At 43.1% G+C, this 12,388-nt stretch overlaps 1 protein-coding gene across 1 annotated transcript in view; it reads left to right on the top strand.

Moving 5' to 3' along the window:
* Positions 1 to 985: 985 nt before the first annotated feature.
* LOC115655047 (mitogen-activated protein kinase kinase kinase kinase 4-like) overlaps positions 986 to 12,388 on the top strand; it is a 162,049-nt gene continuing 150,646 nt past the window's right edge. The window contains exons 1-2 of the mRNA XM_030570110.1: positions 986 to 1,734; positions 2,194 to 2,259. Of these exons, the coding sequence (XP_030425970.1) occupies positions 1,678 to 1,734; positions 2,194 to 2,259 (123 nt within the window). The 5' untranslated portion in view covers positions 986 to 1,677. The remainder of the gene's footprint in view (positions 1,735 to 2,193; positions 2,260 to 12,388) is intronic.

Raw genomic sequence — 12,388 nt, 5'->3', positions numbered from 1 at the left:
ATTGGGGCCTAAACCAGAATTATGGATGTGTCAGTAATGGATTTGCTAAAAGCACCCTTACAGGCTTGTAGGGCCTGATTCTGGAAGCTATTGTTTGCCTTCTACTTCTGTTAAAGTCATTGGGATGCAGAATGGTTTGGAGGTGGTTCAGTGGTTGGAAGGCATTGCTTCTACATAGCATGAAGGTGTCAGGGTAGATTAATGCAGATTGAATGCTTTTTTGTTTTTAGCAAATCCATTGCAATACCACTCTTTGCCCTTTACTGATAGCCAACGGGAACCATGTTGGTGGTGTAACAATGGCAATTTTGAATAATTCCTTTCTTTACAGGGAACAATAAAAACCTAGAAATGTACAGGTCAGGGTGTTAACAGATCATGTTTCCTAGATGCCCTTTGGTCACTTAGAAGTAGCATAACTACACTTACAAGAAACATTTTCACAGTCTGAGCAACCCAGCCAACCTTTGTGGTCCCTGAATCAGCGCTGCCGGTGGCACTCAAGGGGTTAATTTCTTTGATCCTTCCATTATGCTGAAGAATATTGAGTTAGGCTGATGAAAAGGTATCACTTATAACAAATAATAATGCTTCTCACTTACACGGTGTTTTGCAAGTTCAAAGTGCAATATTAACACTGAGGTGTCCCTTACTGCTGCAGAATATTGTGAGCCCTTTCACCTTTAACTATGTATTCCTCGGCTTTTCTTCTTCTTCCTCTAGTCTTTGGGATTTGCTCTAGACTCTGCTGGACTGTTTCCATATCTAGCTCTGTGCCTAACACGCGCATGGAGCGTGTATTGTTACTAGGGGTGGGTGGAGGGTGTAATATGTCCTTGTCTCCAGCCATCGCCTGGGCACTAGGGCAGGGAGTTTAGCAGCGCTGAGTGAGGCTGGAGTTAGTTATCTATTGTTCTCTGCCACACCCCTGTTGAATATATTGAGCTAGGCGCTTAGACACACACACGGCGGCTGGGAGAGGATTTTTTTTCCCAGAAGTGCTTTGGGGTGTTGTGTGTTTCCGCTGGTTTTTCCTGCCGGAGAAGGAAAGGGGGAGCTGTTTTCTCTCTGCCCACAATCTATTTTGTATCCCTTTTCTCCTCCTCCCTGGGTTATCTTTGTCTCACTCCCTCAACTCAGCCCAGCAGCGCTGCAGGTCGGGAGCCCTCCTGCCAGTGCCTTGTGCCGCGGGTGCAGGAACCCAGCAGCCCCCGCAGAGGAAGAGGAGGACAGCAGCAAGCCCGAAGGGACCCGCGGATCTCTCATTGTTAGCGCGCTGGGTGGCTGCGAGCCCCCTATGCCGGAGCTGGGCTGCTGGAGTTTGGCTCGCGCTGGGTGTGTAATGCCCGTGCCCGGGCGTGCAGGGGAGAGACCGGCTGGGAGCTGCCGCCGCCACCTCAACATGGTGTAAATCCGCTTCCGATACCAACTCGCAGCACCCGCCGAAGAGAGGCTGGGAGAGCGGGGAGGAAAAAGCCACCCAACCCCACTCCTCGCCGGGAAACAAACCAGCGCCCACAGCAGCCTCTCCCCTCCAGGCCAGCCGGCCGCCCCATGCAGCAGGGGCGCACCCTGGCTGAAGCGGGCAGCAGGAGGTAGAGCAGCTCTTGCAATCCCTAGGTTTTGATTATTAACACCCCCCCACAAAAAAGAAAGAAAGAAAGAAAAGACGGGAAGATGGCGAACGATTCTCCTGCAAAAAGTCTGGTGGACATAGACCTTTCCTCCCTGCGGGTGAGTGCACGGGGCTGCCCCTCGCTGCCCCCCACCGCACACAAAGGGGGCAGTGCTCCCCTCGCCTGGCTCCTGGAAGGGCTTTTGTTACTGCGAGCACAGAGAGCGCTGGGCTGGGCTGGGAGTGGGTGGGAAGAAGCTGCTGGGTTTGCAGTCGGCTTTGGGGGCAGCTGCCACCCAGGAGGGGCACTTTGGCCAGTCTGGCTGCTCCCTTGCCCCTACCCCCCGGAGTGGGAGCTACTGGGGGTGGTTGAGGTGGGGGGCGGGAGAGTTCAGCCCTGGGCTGCTTTCCTTTGTTTGCATGTATTGGCATGTGCATGGAAAAACAGGGCGCAACAGCTGCACAGCCAACATCCTCTCTAGCTCCAGACCCCGTTTTACAAGACTCTCTGCCATTAGCGAGTGCTTTCAGAAATGTAACCCTACTTCTCTCCCCCCGCCCCTCGTTTTTCTTTGTAGGACCCAGCTGGGATTTTTGAGCTGGTGGAAGTAGTTGGTAATGGCACATATGGGCAAGTCTATAAGGTTTGTGTCAGAATTTCTCTCCTTTATATTTTTGCACAGCACCTAATTCCCTGCTTTGTTTACTGCACATCTGTTGGCAGGTCACCCTGTTCCGCATACAAAAGTTAAGCACAATTTAAAAAAAAATATCATCTTGTTTGTGACCAACTGGCATCTACCTTTCCAGATGACACTACTGGTGTTTAGAAAAGAGGCATGAATTACTTTCTTAGAGTTACCTATCCTGGCAGGGTGTAAGATCTTCCTGATTTATGTTATAAGATAAAGAACAAAACAAAAGATCACTCCAAGGTACTGTGGTTATGGGGGTCCATATAAGTAGGTGTGTGCTAATTGAAAAATCAAATATGTTTTAATGGTAGGTGGTGCTTTTGTGTTTACTTTAAACAAAGCATTGACCTTACTTAAAATTGTGACCAATTTTCTTTGCTGAAAATCTTTCAAAATGCTTAGGATGCAAAGTGTAGGTCAAGTGGTGCTGCATCATATGCTACTCTTATGCACAATATACAGGGCGCGGGTGATTGGGGGCAACCATAGCTGGACAGATTATTTGTCTGAAGATAGTAAAATCAGAATTCCTAGAATAACCTGTTTGACAAGGATATGATTTAAAAAAAAAAAAAGCAAAGGAGGATAGTGAGAAATAAGAGATTGCCCATGTGGGTGTGAAAACAGTGTACTTTATACAGTGTTCAGTAAGTGGAACAAGCAAATCTGAGATTGCATGATTTTGCAAGGAGTAGCAGTTATCAGTATGGTTAATAGTGATCAACCATACAGTTTAGTAAAGAGGTTAAGGATTGAAGAAGTCATTAATTATTATGTACAGATATAAGGGAATGGGGCAGGGGTGGGTTTGTAATTGGCTATAACAGAACATGGTTTTCTTTTATTAATAAGAGAATTTACCACTATCAAACTACCATTACATGTTTCTAAATAAGCCATTTTGGTATGTCTTCTGCAAACATTTTAGGTTTGTTTTGAGAGGGTGAACTTCATCCCTCTTGGATGATGGAGAAACAGCGTGCGTCTCCTCGCTATACAAGTCAAATTTTAAAAGTAGAAATGAAGTAATTTAACTGTTTCTGTTTGCAAAAGGTGGAAAACAGTATGGCTCAACAGGCCTGAGTAAGATAGGAAGATTGATTAGAGGCTAACCTTTGACACCTCCCTTAGGCTAACCCATTTAATAATTACTTTTCTGTAATCTTTGTGCCTACAAAGTTTGCATCACCGGAGCCCTCCTTAAAAGAAAAAGGGTGTGTGTATGACTTTAAACTCCCCTATTAATTATTGCAGTTGTTACATTGTTAACTGACTTACCTGATAATACATTTGAATTAATTAGTGCATGCCGTGTTGGGTTAACTGTCTGACAATAGGAGATGTAAATTTCAGTTTGGTTAAGTACTTAGAGCAACCTATTTTAAAAACTAAGCTGAAACAAATATGTTTACCAATTTGAAACAATAGAAAATCATGCTAGGTTTAAGTGGAAATCCCTTTACTCTGACTGACGACACACAGGCTAACAGACATTTGTCTATCTGAGCTACGGTTTCAACATAGATGATATATTTTATTTTTATTCTGTATTAGAAAGTGATGAAAATCTCTGCCTTCCCCCAGTTAATATTTTGAGAAAAGCTGATTTGGGTACTGCAGTTCAGAAGTTATTTAAATGCTGATTTGTTATAGAAAGAAACCCCTCTGATATCAGCTTGGTGCTTGTGTAAGTGTTGTACTTGTATGTACTAACGTAACCACACCGCGCTTACCCAAAACATGAACATGTCATAAGTTTTTTTTAATAACCATGGGCGCGATTCTGAGTTTCTTGTCCAGTTGAGTTTTGGGTGTGACGGGAACGCAACATTGGGCAGTAAAGCAATATTTAATTTTCCTTCAGCTCTACTCTTGTTTTTTTGTGGGGGGGGGGGGGAGGGCAAATCCTATGTCATCCAAAGATGAGAACTTGATTTTTTTTTTTTTTTTTTTTAAACAAATAAGTTTGACTTCTTGGGGAAATAAGTGATTAACTGAACCGTGTATGCCCCGTTCCCTCAGCCCCATCCTTGTGATGTGGTGGTCAAGTATTTTTATCGTTTTTACTTTTTAACTGCAAATGTTTGTAACATGTGCCTCAGATGCCAGAACATTTTATTTCTGTTTGGCAAACAATGGTTAGAAGTTTTCAAACATGGCTGGTTTGATTTATTTCCTTGTTTGTGTATTTGGCATCACTGAGATGACACCCAGGCTACAGGGATATGATTGTCTGGCTTTTATACACAGTGCATTTTGTTGTCTCTTTGTATGGCTTCTATACATCAATGTTTATACTGATGGTCATTTGTCTTTCTGGGATCTTCCTTCACCTGTTGAACATAGTCAATATTACAGGCTCTTCCCTTCCCAACCCCAGCAGAGCTCTTCGAAACTGTTTCCCTGCATGTAAGAAAAAAAGGCCAAGATTTTTTTTTTTAAAAGGGCACCTAAAATTAGGCTCCTGAATCACTATGTATGTAGGTGCCTAAATAAAGCTCTAGACCTGCAGTGAGCGGCATGTGGTCAGAGCCTTCACCCACATGGAGCCACATGGATTTCGTTGGAGCTTTATGTAGTCACAGGGGCCTGCCAGCATAGAACTCATGGGATTGGGGCCTAAGTGGCATGATTTTAAGGAATGCTGAGCAGCCAGCTGCTCTCATTGGAATCAGTAGCTTCCTCTTTTTTCTTCTTTCCTCCATAGCTTTGCTTATGCCTCCACATTTCCCTGGGGAGACTTGCTTTGCACATAAGAAAAGCGTGTGATGCAATGGTGAATCAGGAAAAAAATTTGCACGAGGTTTCTTGGTCTGTATGTGACTGAATGAGATGGAAATTCTTTGGTGGTTGTATGTTCAGTAGAGGGTGGATAATTAATTTATCGGTATTTGTCCCAGTGTTTAAAAGATTATAGCTAACAGTCTCTCAGCAGATGACTTTTCTTTCTTCATGATATGAACTTAAATCCAGCTTTCTCATTCCTCTGTAGATTAGCTCAGAAATATGAAAATAATAACAACAAATCCCTGAATTATGCACTTCTGAGTCATATTGGTTCTAGTTTAGGAAGAAAAGGTTTAAAGTTTGTGAGATACAGTGGATGAAGTTAACCTCTGAATCACTATGGATATAGAGAACTGTTAGGCCTCTTGTTAAAAAGAATAAAAGTTTTAGAGAGCAAAGAATTCTTACTATAATTTTGAGAGAGGAGTTTCTCTTCAGCAGGTTGATATCAACTGATCTTGAGCTAAATGGCATGTCCAGACTTGCCCACAAGCATATATTTCCTTCTTGCAGAAAAAGAAGTTTCAATGGTTTGATGGATTGTTGAAAAAATTTACCTTGTGTTGTGCCTTGTTTATATTGCATAACCTTCAATTTATTTTGTAAACAAACAATAGACAAAAGTAGTTTTTAGAATTATTTAATTTGTTACCCAGGTGTACACCCCCTATTTAAGTACTATAGTGCACTTACGGGGAATTATCTGAATGGCATGGAATTTAGCAGGAAAATGGTGATATCATGGTTGCTTTGGGGCTGTCTTTTGGAACAATGAAGCCTTCATATAGGGTGGCCTCGGGTCCTTGACTCAGTCTAACTTTATCAGAGCACTTAAGTGTAACTGGAATTTACAGTCATTGATTGGGCAACATGTCTTTAGAATTTTTGGGATCATTTGCAAATATTGGTGGAGCAGTTTTGCACTTCTATAGTTAACATTTTTTTCCACACCACAATAGTAAACCTTACATTAAAGGATAACTTTATTCACCCAAAATGAAAATGTTCACCAAGTTTCATTTTAGATAATATTTAAATCTCATAGCAAATATTTTGTTCTTAATTTGATAAAATGTACAAAAAGGGGGCTATGTAAATTATAAATATTCAATAACCCTTTAAGAAATGTATTGATTTCAGATCTTAAATTCCTTATTGAAGCATATTCTGTAGAGTAACTTTAACTTTGAGATTAAGGTATAGTACCATATGGTGGTTTTTCTCTTGTACTCTTTTAAAAGATAACTAAGAGATCAACATTTTAAAGCTTTTGTTCATGTGGTCTTGCTTCTTTTCTTCATGTGTTATATTTTGAGACTTCATATTTCTGTAATGACATGGGAGGGGGAAGTGTCCATAGTAGGTTTGAGGCAGTGCCAGGAAGCTCAAAATTAGGGATGAAATTTCTAATTACCCTTAACTCATGCTAGTGTTGCTTTCTAAGAGTCTTGTGAGAGTTAATTCATAGTGAAGGCTTCTTTTGTTGATTTCTGTCACAGCCTTCCAAAACTGCATATAAATGATTCGTATTGTCTAACTTTTGGCTCCTAAAATGACATGATGTAAGATTTGATCATTTTAAATGGTGATTTGAAAATAAGTTAAAAATGAGAGAGGTATTTTCTCTTCATTAAGAGTACTCTTTTATCTTAATGCAGTTTTATTTTAAAAGTTGGCATCATTTGTATTTCTGTGCTTGGTATTCCTAACTAATAGCCAATTGATTACTTTTTTGTTCTCCTCTTAGTAAGCAGACAACATTGTGAATTCTAATGATGTTGTTAAACGTGAATACAATTCCAGTCTTATTGCTGTAAAGACAAACTGTATTCAGTATCAATGAGGTCTCTTGGTTTCAGGAACTGGCCCAGACCAGCTTATTTAAGGATGACCTGCCCTCCTTTTAGCTCCTACTTTCTGGGGGAATTCAATTGTGTAGTGATGGTTTTCTCAGGAGGAAGCAGGGATACCAAAATCGTAGTTCTGACGCAGAAGACTGGTATTCTTGTTCCTAGAGGTAAACGTCTTCTCAGTTCATTTTCAAAAGAAAGCTCACTGAACTTTTTGATCATCCTTCACCCCCCAGATTATTTTAATTAAATATACAAAGGCAAGGCAGGTGGCCAGGGGGGATTACTGATATTTATTTTTATTAAAAAAATGCAACCTGCTAATTGTGGGTAACCACATGGTTATTTTACTGTTACTCTCCTCCTCCCTCCCCCATTCCATCTGTCTGTTTGTCAAACCTGCTTTTTTGGATCTTGTCTTAAGTCAGATTGCAAGCACTTAGGGCAGGGACTGTCACTTACCATAGTTTGTACAGTGTCAAGCACAATGGGGCCCTGATCCTGTGTGAGGCCTGTAGGTGCTACTGTAATGGAAGGAATGAAATACAGTATTAATAGCTTGGTCTAAATCCCCTTAAGTCAGTGGAAAGATTCTGACTGAGGTCAGGAGAAGTTTGATTAAGACTTTTTCCTTTTCTCTGCCCGTTCTGCTTGTTTTTTGTAGTATATCTATTTTTATTATGTAAACAGCTGTTGCTGGGAGACCTCTCCTCAGCACCCAACTCACTCAGTTGTGCTATTTTTCTTAACTCTGGGAAGGATTGTGCCCTCAGACTTGTATAGGAAGGAGATCCTTTGTCCATGCAGAAGGGGTGCTTACTCTTCTTCACAGCATTGTTCTCCCTTTTTCACAGGGCCCAGAGAAGTGCCTCTACCAGTCTGGGGGCCTGAGTGGGAGGAGGCTGTATTATTCTTTGTGGGGCCTTCTCCATAGGGAGGACTGCTGCCAGGGAGCAGAGGGGTGCCATCAGTGCAGAAACAGGGGATACTTCAGGACAGCAGGATGCCCTTTGCAGCTATGGTGAGGAAAGTCCTGTTCCCCAATGGGGTAATGTAGGGGAATCTCCAGAAGGGAGTCTTCATGTAGACGTCCTTCTCCTGGACCCCTCTTGTGTATGCTGCATTAGAAGAGGTGACCAGAACTTTATACCATTTTGCTTTTGTTGGTTTAGTGTAAATCATGAACTCAAAGTGTGGTTGACTTTTCTCTCTTGCAGTCTAGTATTTTTTCCCCCTACGAGTGAAGTGAAGTGTAAGTGAAGTTTGTAGTTTGAATAGCAATTCCAGCTGCTCAACTATGGCCTGATCTACACTTAAAAATTAGATTGACCTAGCTATATCACTCAGAGCTCTGAAAAATTTTGTGTCCTGAGCACTATGTAGTTAGGTTGACTTCACGCCTAGTGTAGATGCGGCTAGGTCACCAGAAGAATTCTTGCTTTAATCTAGCTACTGTGCCATCTCTTGGAGAGATGGAGTAACTAAATCGACAGTAGCTCCAGAGATGGAGTAACTAAATCGTTTATGTAGGAAACATCTGTGCTATTACGCTACAGTGGCATAGTTGCAGTGATTGTAGTGTAGACGTGGCCTCTATTCGTAAGATTGGCCATCCTAGAAATTAATTAGGGGTTTTCTTCTTTGCATTTCTATCTCTAAACTCCTGCTCTAACAAGATCATTTCTCACTTCCACTTTGCTCTGAAAGGTGTTGACATCCAAGAGTGTGATATTCACTTGCACAATATGGGTTGATGTGGTCAGAAATCCCAGTAGACCGTTACCTACAGCATTAGTTTTGGTCCCAATTCAATTCCCATTGGAGTCAATGGAAAGAGTTTTATTGACTTCAGTGGGAGGTGGACTGGGAGGCAACTCCTAACTCTCCTTAAGATTTTTATTGTTTTTTAAATAAAATTTTGTCACTTAGAGCAAGGTGTTCCCTCTAGTTCAAAAAACAGTTACTCCGGTTTTAAAAGGGACACCATCAACTTCAAATGTAATCTGCTTAAAAAAAGAATTAAAAGTTGTTTTAGATACTACACAGGAGCCCTTCTAAGAACCATGAGGTTTTACCATCATTTCTTAATATTTTCTACAAATATTTTTTTCTCTCCTTTGTTGCTGTGGGAAAGACCTCCCCAAATTGGGAAACTGTGACACAGAACACTGCATACGCAATGCTGCTCAGTGAACAACCTATTATTTTTAAGTTGATGATGCCTCTCTAACAAGGGGCAAACAAAATCAGGCCTGAGAAATCAACTGTCATGCAGCAAGTAGGAATTTTTCCTTGCGAAGTTGCATTGGCTTCTGCAGAATCGAAGAGTTCATTGTTAACTTGCAACGTTAAAAGCAATTAACTCTCTGGACTATGACCGGGGAGGCTGGCTGGATCCCCTGACGCTCGCTCGATGCATGGGACTCTCCAGACCTTGTACTCCCCGGCGCGTACTCCAGGAGGTGGAGGCCGCTTTGCCGCCCGCTGCTCGGGCCTACCTCGACCGGATCCTGCGGGAAGGCATGCCCTGCCCACCCCCTTCCCCAAGCCCTCTGGACCTTTTCATTGGCCCCTGCCCCGTAGGCCCGACCAGCCCCCCCACCCCTTCTCTGCAAGCCGGCTGCACGACCTGCAGCCGGTCCGTTTCCAAACCGCGCCAAGGAAACAACTCTACATGCTCGTGCTCCACACCCTTCACTTCCTCACTCTCGTGTCCCGCCCCGATATGAAGTGGCGGGACCTCCTGCCACCTCTGGAGGGTGAGGAGCCCTGGTGGGTCAGCTTCTACTCCACCCTGGTCCCAAGGCCCACTGGGGATATCAGTTGGTGGCTCCTTCATGGGGCCGTGAGCACGGGCGTGTACTTGGCGCGGTTTACCCCTGTCCCGGACACCTGCCCCTTCTGCGGCGTGAGGGAGACCCTGGCGCACGTTTACTTAGAGTGCGCCAGGTTGCAGTCCCTACACTGGCTCCTCATTAACATCCTCTTATGTTTCTGGCTGCACTTTTCCCCTCACCTCCTTCTCTACGCACTCCCTATCCGTGGCCCCACGAAGTCCCGGGACCTCCTGGTCAACCTCCTCCTCGCCCTGGCTAAAAAGGCCATCTACATGACCAGGGAGAGGAGGTTGGCCGATGGAGACCCCGGTGACTGTGGGGCTTGTTTCCGATCCATGGTCCGTTCACGCATCCGGGCGGAGTTCCTCTGGGTGGCGTCCACTGGCTCCCTTGACGCCTTCGAGGAGCAGTGGGTGCTGTCCGGGGTTCTCTGCTCGGTGTCCCCGTCAGGTTCCCTTCTTATGACCCTTTGACCTCACTCCTGTCCCTGTTCTTTTATTAGTTGTCCCCCGAACTCAGTGGGTTCTGTGGTCCTGTGGGTCCTCCCCTTAGGCTGGGGGGGGATCCTTTAGCAGTGGGCGGGCTTTGCCTGCCCACTTCCCAGACACCCAATAGATACAGGGGTCATGGTAGATAGTAGGCTGAATGTGATCTCCCAGTGAGATGTTGTGGCCAAAGGGCTATTGTGATCCATGGATGTATAAACAGAGGAATCTTGAGTAGGAGTCGAAAGGTTATTTTATCTCTGTATTTGGTGCTGGTGCAACTGCTGCTGGAATACTATGTCCAGTTCTGGTGTCCACAGTTCAGGAAGGATTTTGGCAAATTGGAGAGGGTTCAGCCACAAGAATGATTGTGAAGTAGGTATTAACTGATACCTTGATGTCCTAAGTCTCTTCCCTCCCTATTCCTCCCTTCCCTCCCACTGAAAGTGGCAAGCCTGAGGTGTTTTTGTTTTTAACTGCATTAATAGCTCCTATTGCCTTTGCAGGAATTTGAGGGTGCTTAGCACTTCTAAAAATCAGATCACTTTTATCTTGGTGTCTAAAGGTGGATTGGAAATTATTAGCTAATATCTTTTAACTCCTTGTACCAATGCACAACATGGAGCTGTTGGATCTAATTGTGTGCTCAGCTCCTTCAGCGTGACAGCAGAGGGGTGACAGAGGGGACATATCTCCTCTCGGGTCTGGAAAAGAACGCTGTCAGTTTAAAGAATCTTGTTGTAACAGCCATGTGTTTGACTGACATCTCGGGTGTGCCAAAGCTGCCAAATCACAGTTGGTGCAACTTGAGATGGTTTTGCATTTTGATTTGAACATTAAAAGTTGAATTTTTAGAGTATGTTTCACTTTCTCCTTTTCAATATTTGGGGGAGTACAAACGTCTAGAACACCAGTGGTTTAAAAGTTTGTTTAAATCCAGACTAAAATCATGAGTTCAAAAGAGTTTTGTCTTAACTTTTCTTAATCCTTAAATTATTGGCTCCAACTAACTGACAGTGTTGCTTTTTAAAAAAAAAAAAATGTTTCCCAGGCACCTTAGCCAGTTAAGAAGTGTTAGTAGAGTACCTTACTCTGACCTGAAGATCTGCAAAATACATAAGCTTTTAAAAAGCTGTTCAGGGCCAGAAAAAAAAGTATCCCAAAGCATATTTTTTCTGCATTCTTGGAACATAAGAATTGACTGAAAGTTTAACAAATTTTTACGCTGCTCCCCAAGAAATTTGGGGCTGTGGTATACCATGTTTGCTGGATTCCCAACCCCTCCCATTTCACCCAAGTTACAAATGTTTTGGGGGCTCCCTTAAACTCAGGGCCTCCGTACAATTGTCCTCCTCTTTCCTTCTCTCTTGTCAGCTCTGCATCAGCCCATCAAGGCATCAGTAGGGAATATTTGTGGCTGAATGCTCTGAAAATAGGGATCTATATGCATAATGGAAGTGCTGACAGACCCGTAACTGTAGCATCACTGATCTATACTGCTGTAATATTGTAAAGTACCCTTCTAGAGAGTTGATGCAGTGGTGTCCCTGAATTAAAAAAAAAAAAAAAAATAGGTGGGGTGTATCTACAGAGTGGAAGCCTTAATTGCATTTTTTTAGTGCTTCTCCAGAAAATGGATAGTGCTGTGTATCATTAGTTTCTTCGCAGAGGGCTGATGTATTGAAAATGGGTTGTAGAGTGAGCACTGCACACAGACAAGCTCATTGTTTTGCAACTTTTCTTTTTCTTAACTGGGTTCACGTCATATTTTTGAAAGGGCACTTAGAAAGACACTAAACTGTGCACTTAATTTCTTTTTCCTGCCTTCATTATGTCCTTTATCAAGAAGTAGAAGATGTTCTAGGAATGAACACACATCTTCATAATTTAGAAGTGAGGAAGTCTGTACTTGCAAATAGAATACCTGTCAGTGAAATGGAAGGTCCCCTGATCCAAGTGTCCTATAAAGGTGACCCATTTTGTGTGTATTTGCCAAGGAGTGAATTTGCTTTTCTTTAGCCAGTATCATCTCTTCACTACTTAGTTGTCATACCTATATTAAGACTTGGTATTTAAATATAGATGGTTTAATTTTTGTAGAACTTCTCAGGAATCTGGC

Source organism: Gopherus evgoodei, chromosome 1 (genome assembly GCF_007399415.2).
Source record: "Gopherus evgoodei ecotype Sinaloan lineage chromosome 1, rGopEvg1_v1.p, whole genome shotgun sequence".
Taxonomy (NCBI): domain Eukaryota; kingdom Metazoa; phylum Chordata; order Testudines; family Testudinidae; genus Gopherus; species Gopherus evgoodei.
Note: the sequence above shows the minus strand (reverse complement) of the source record. Positions and strands in the feature narration are given on the sequence as shown.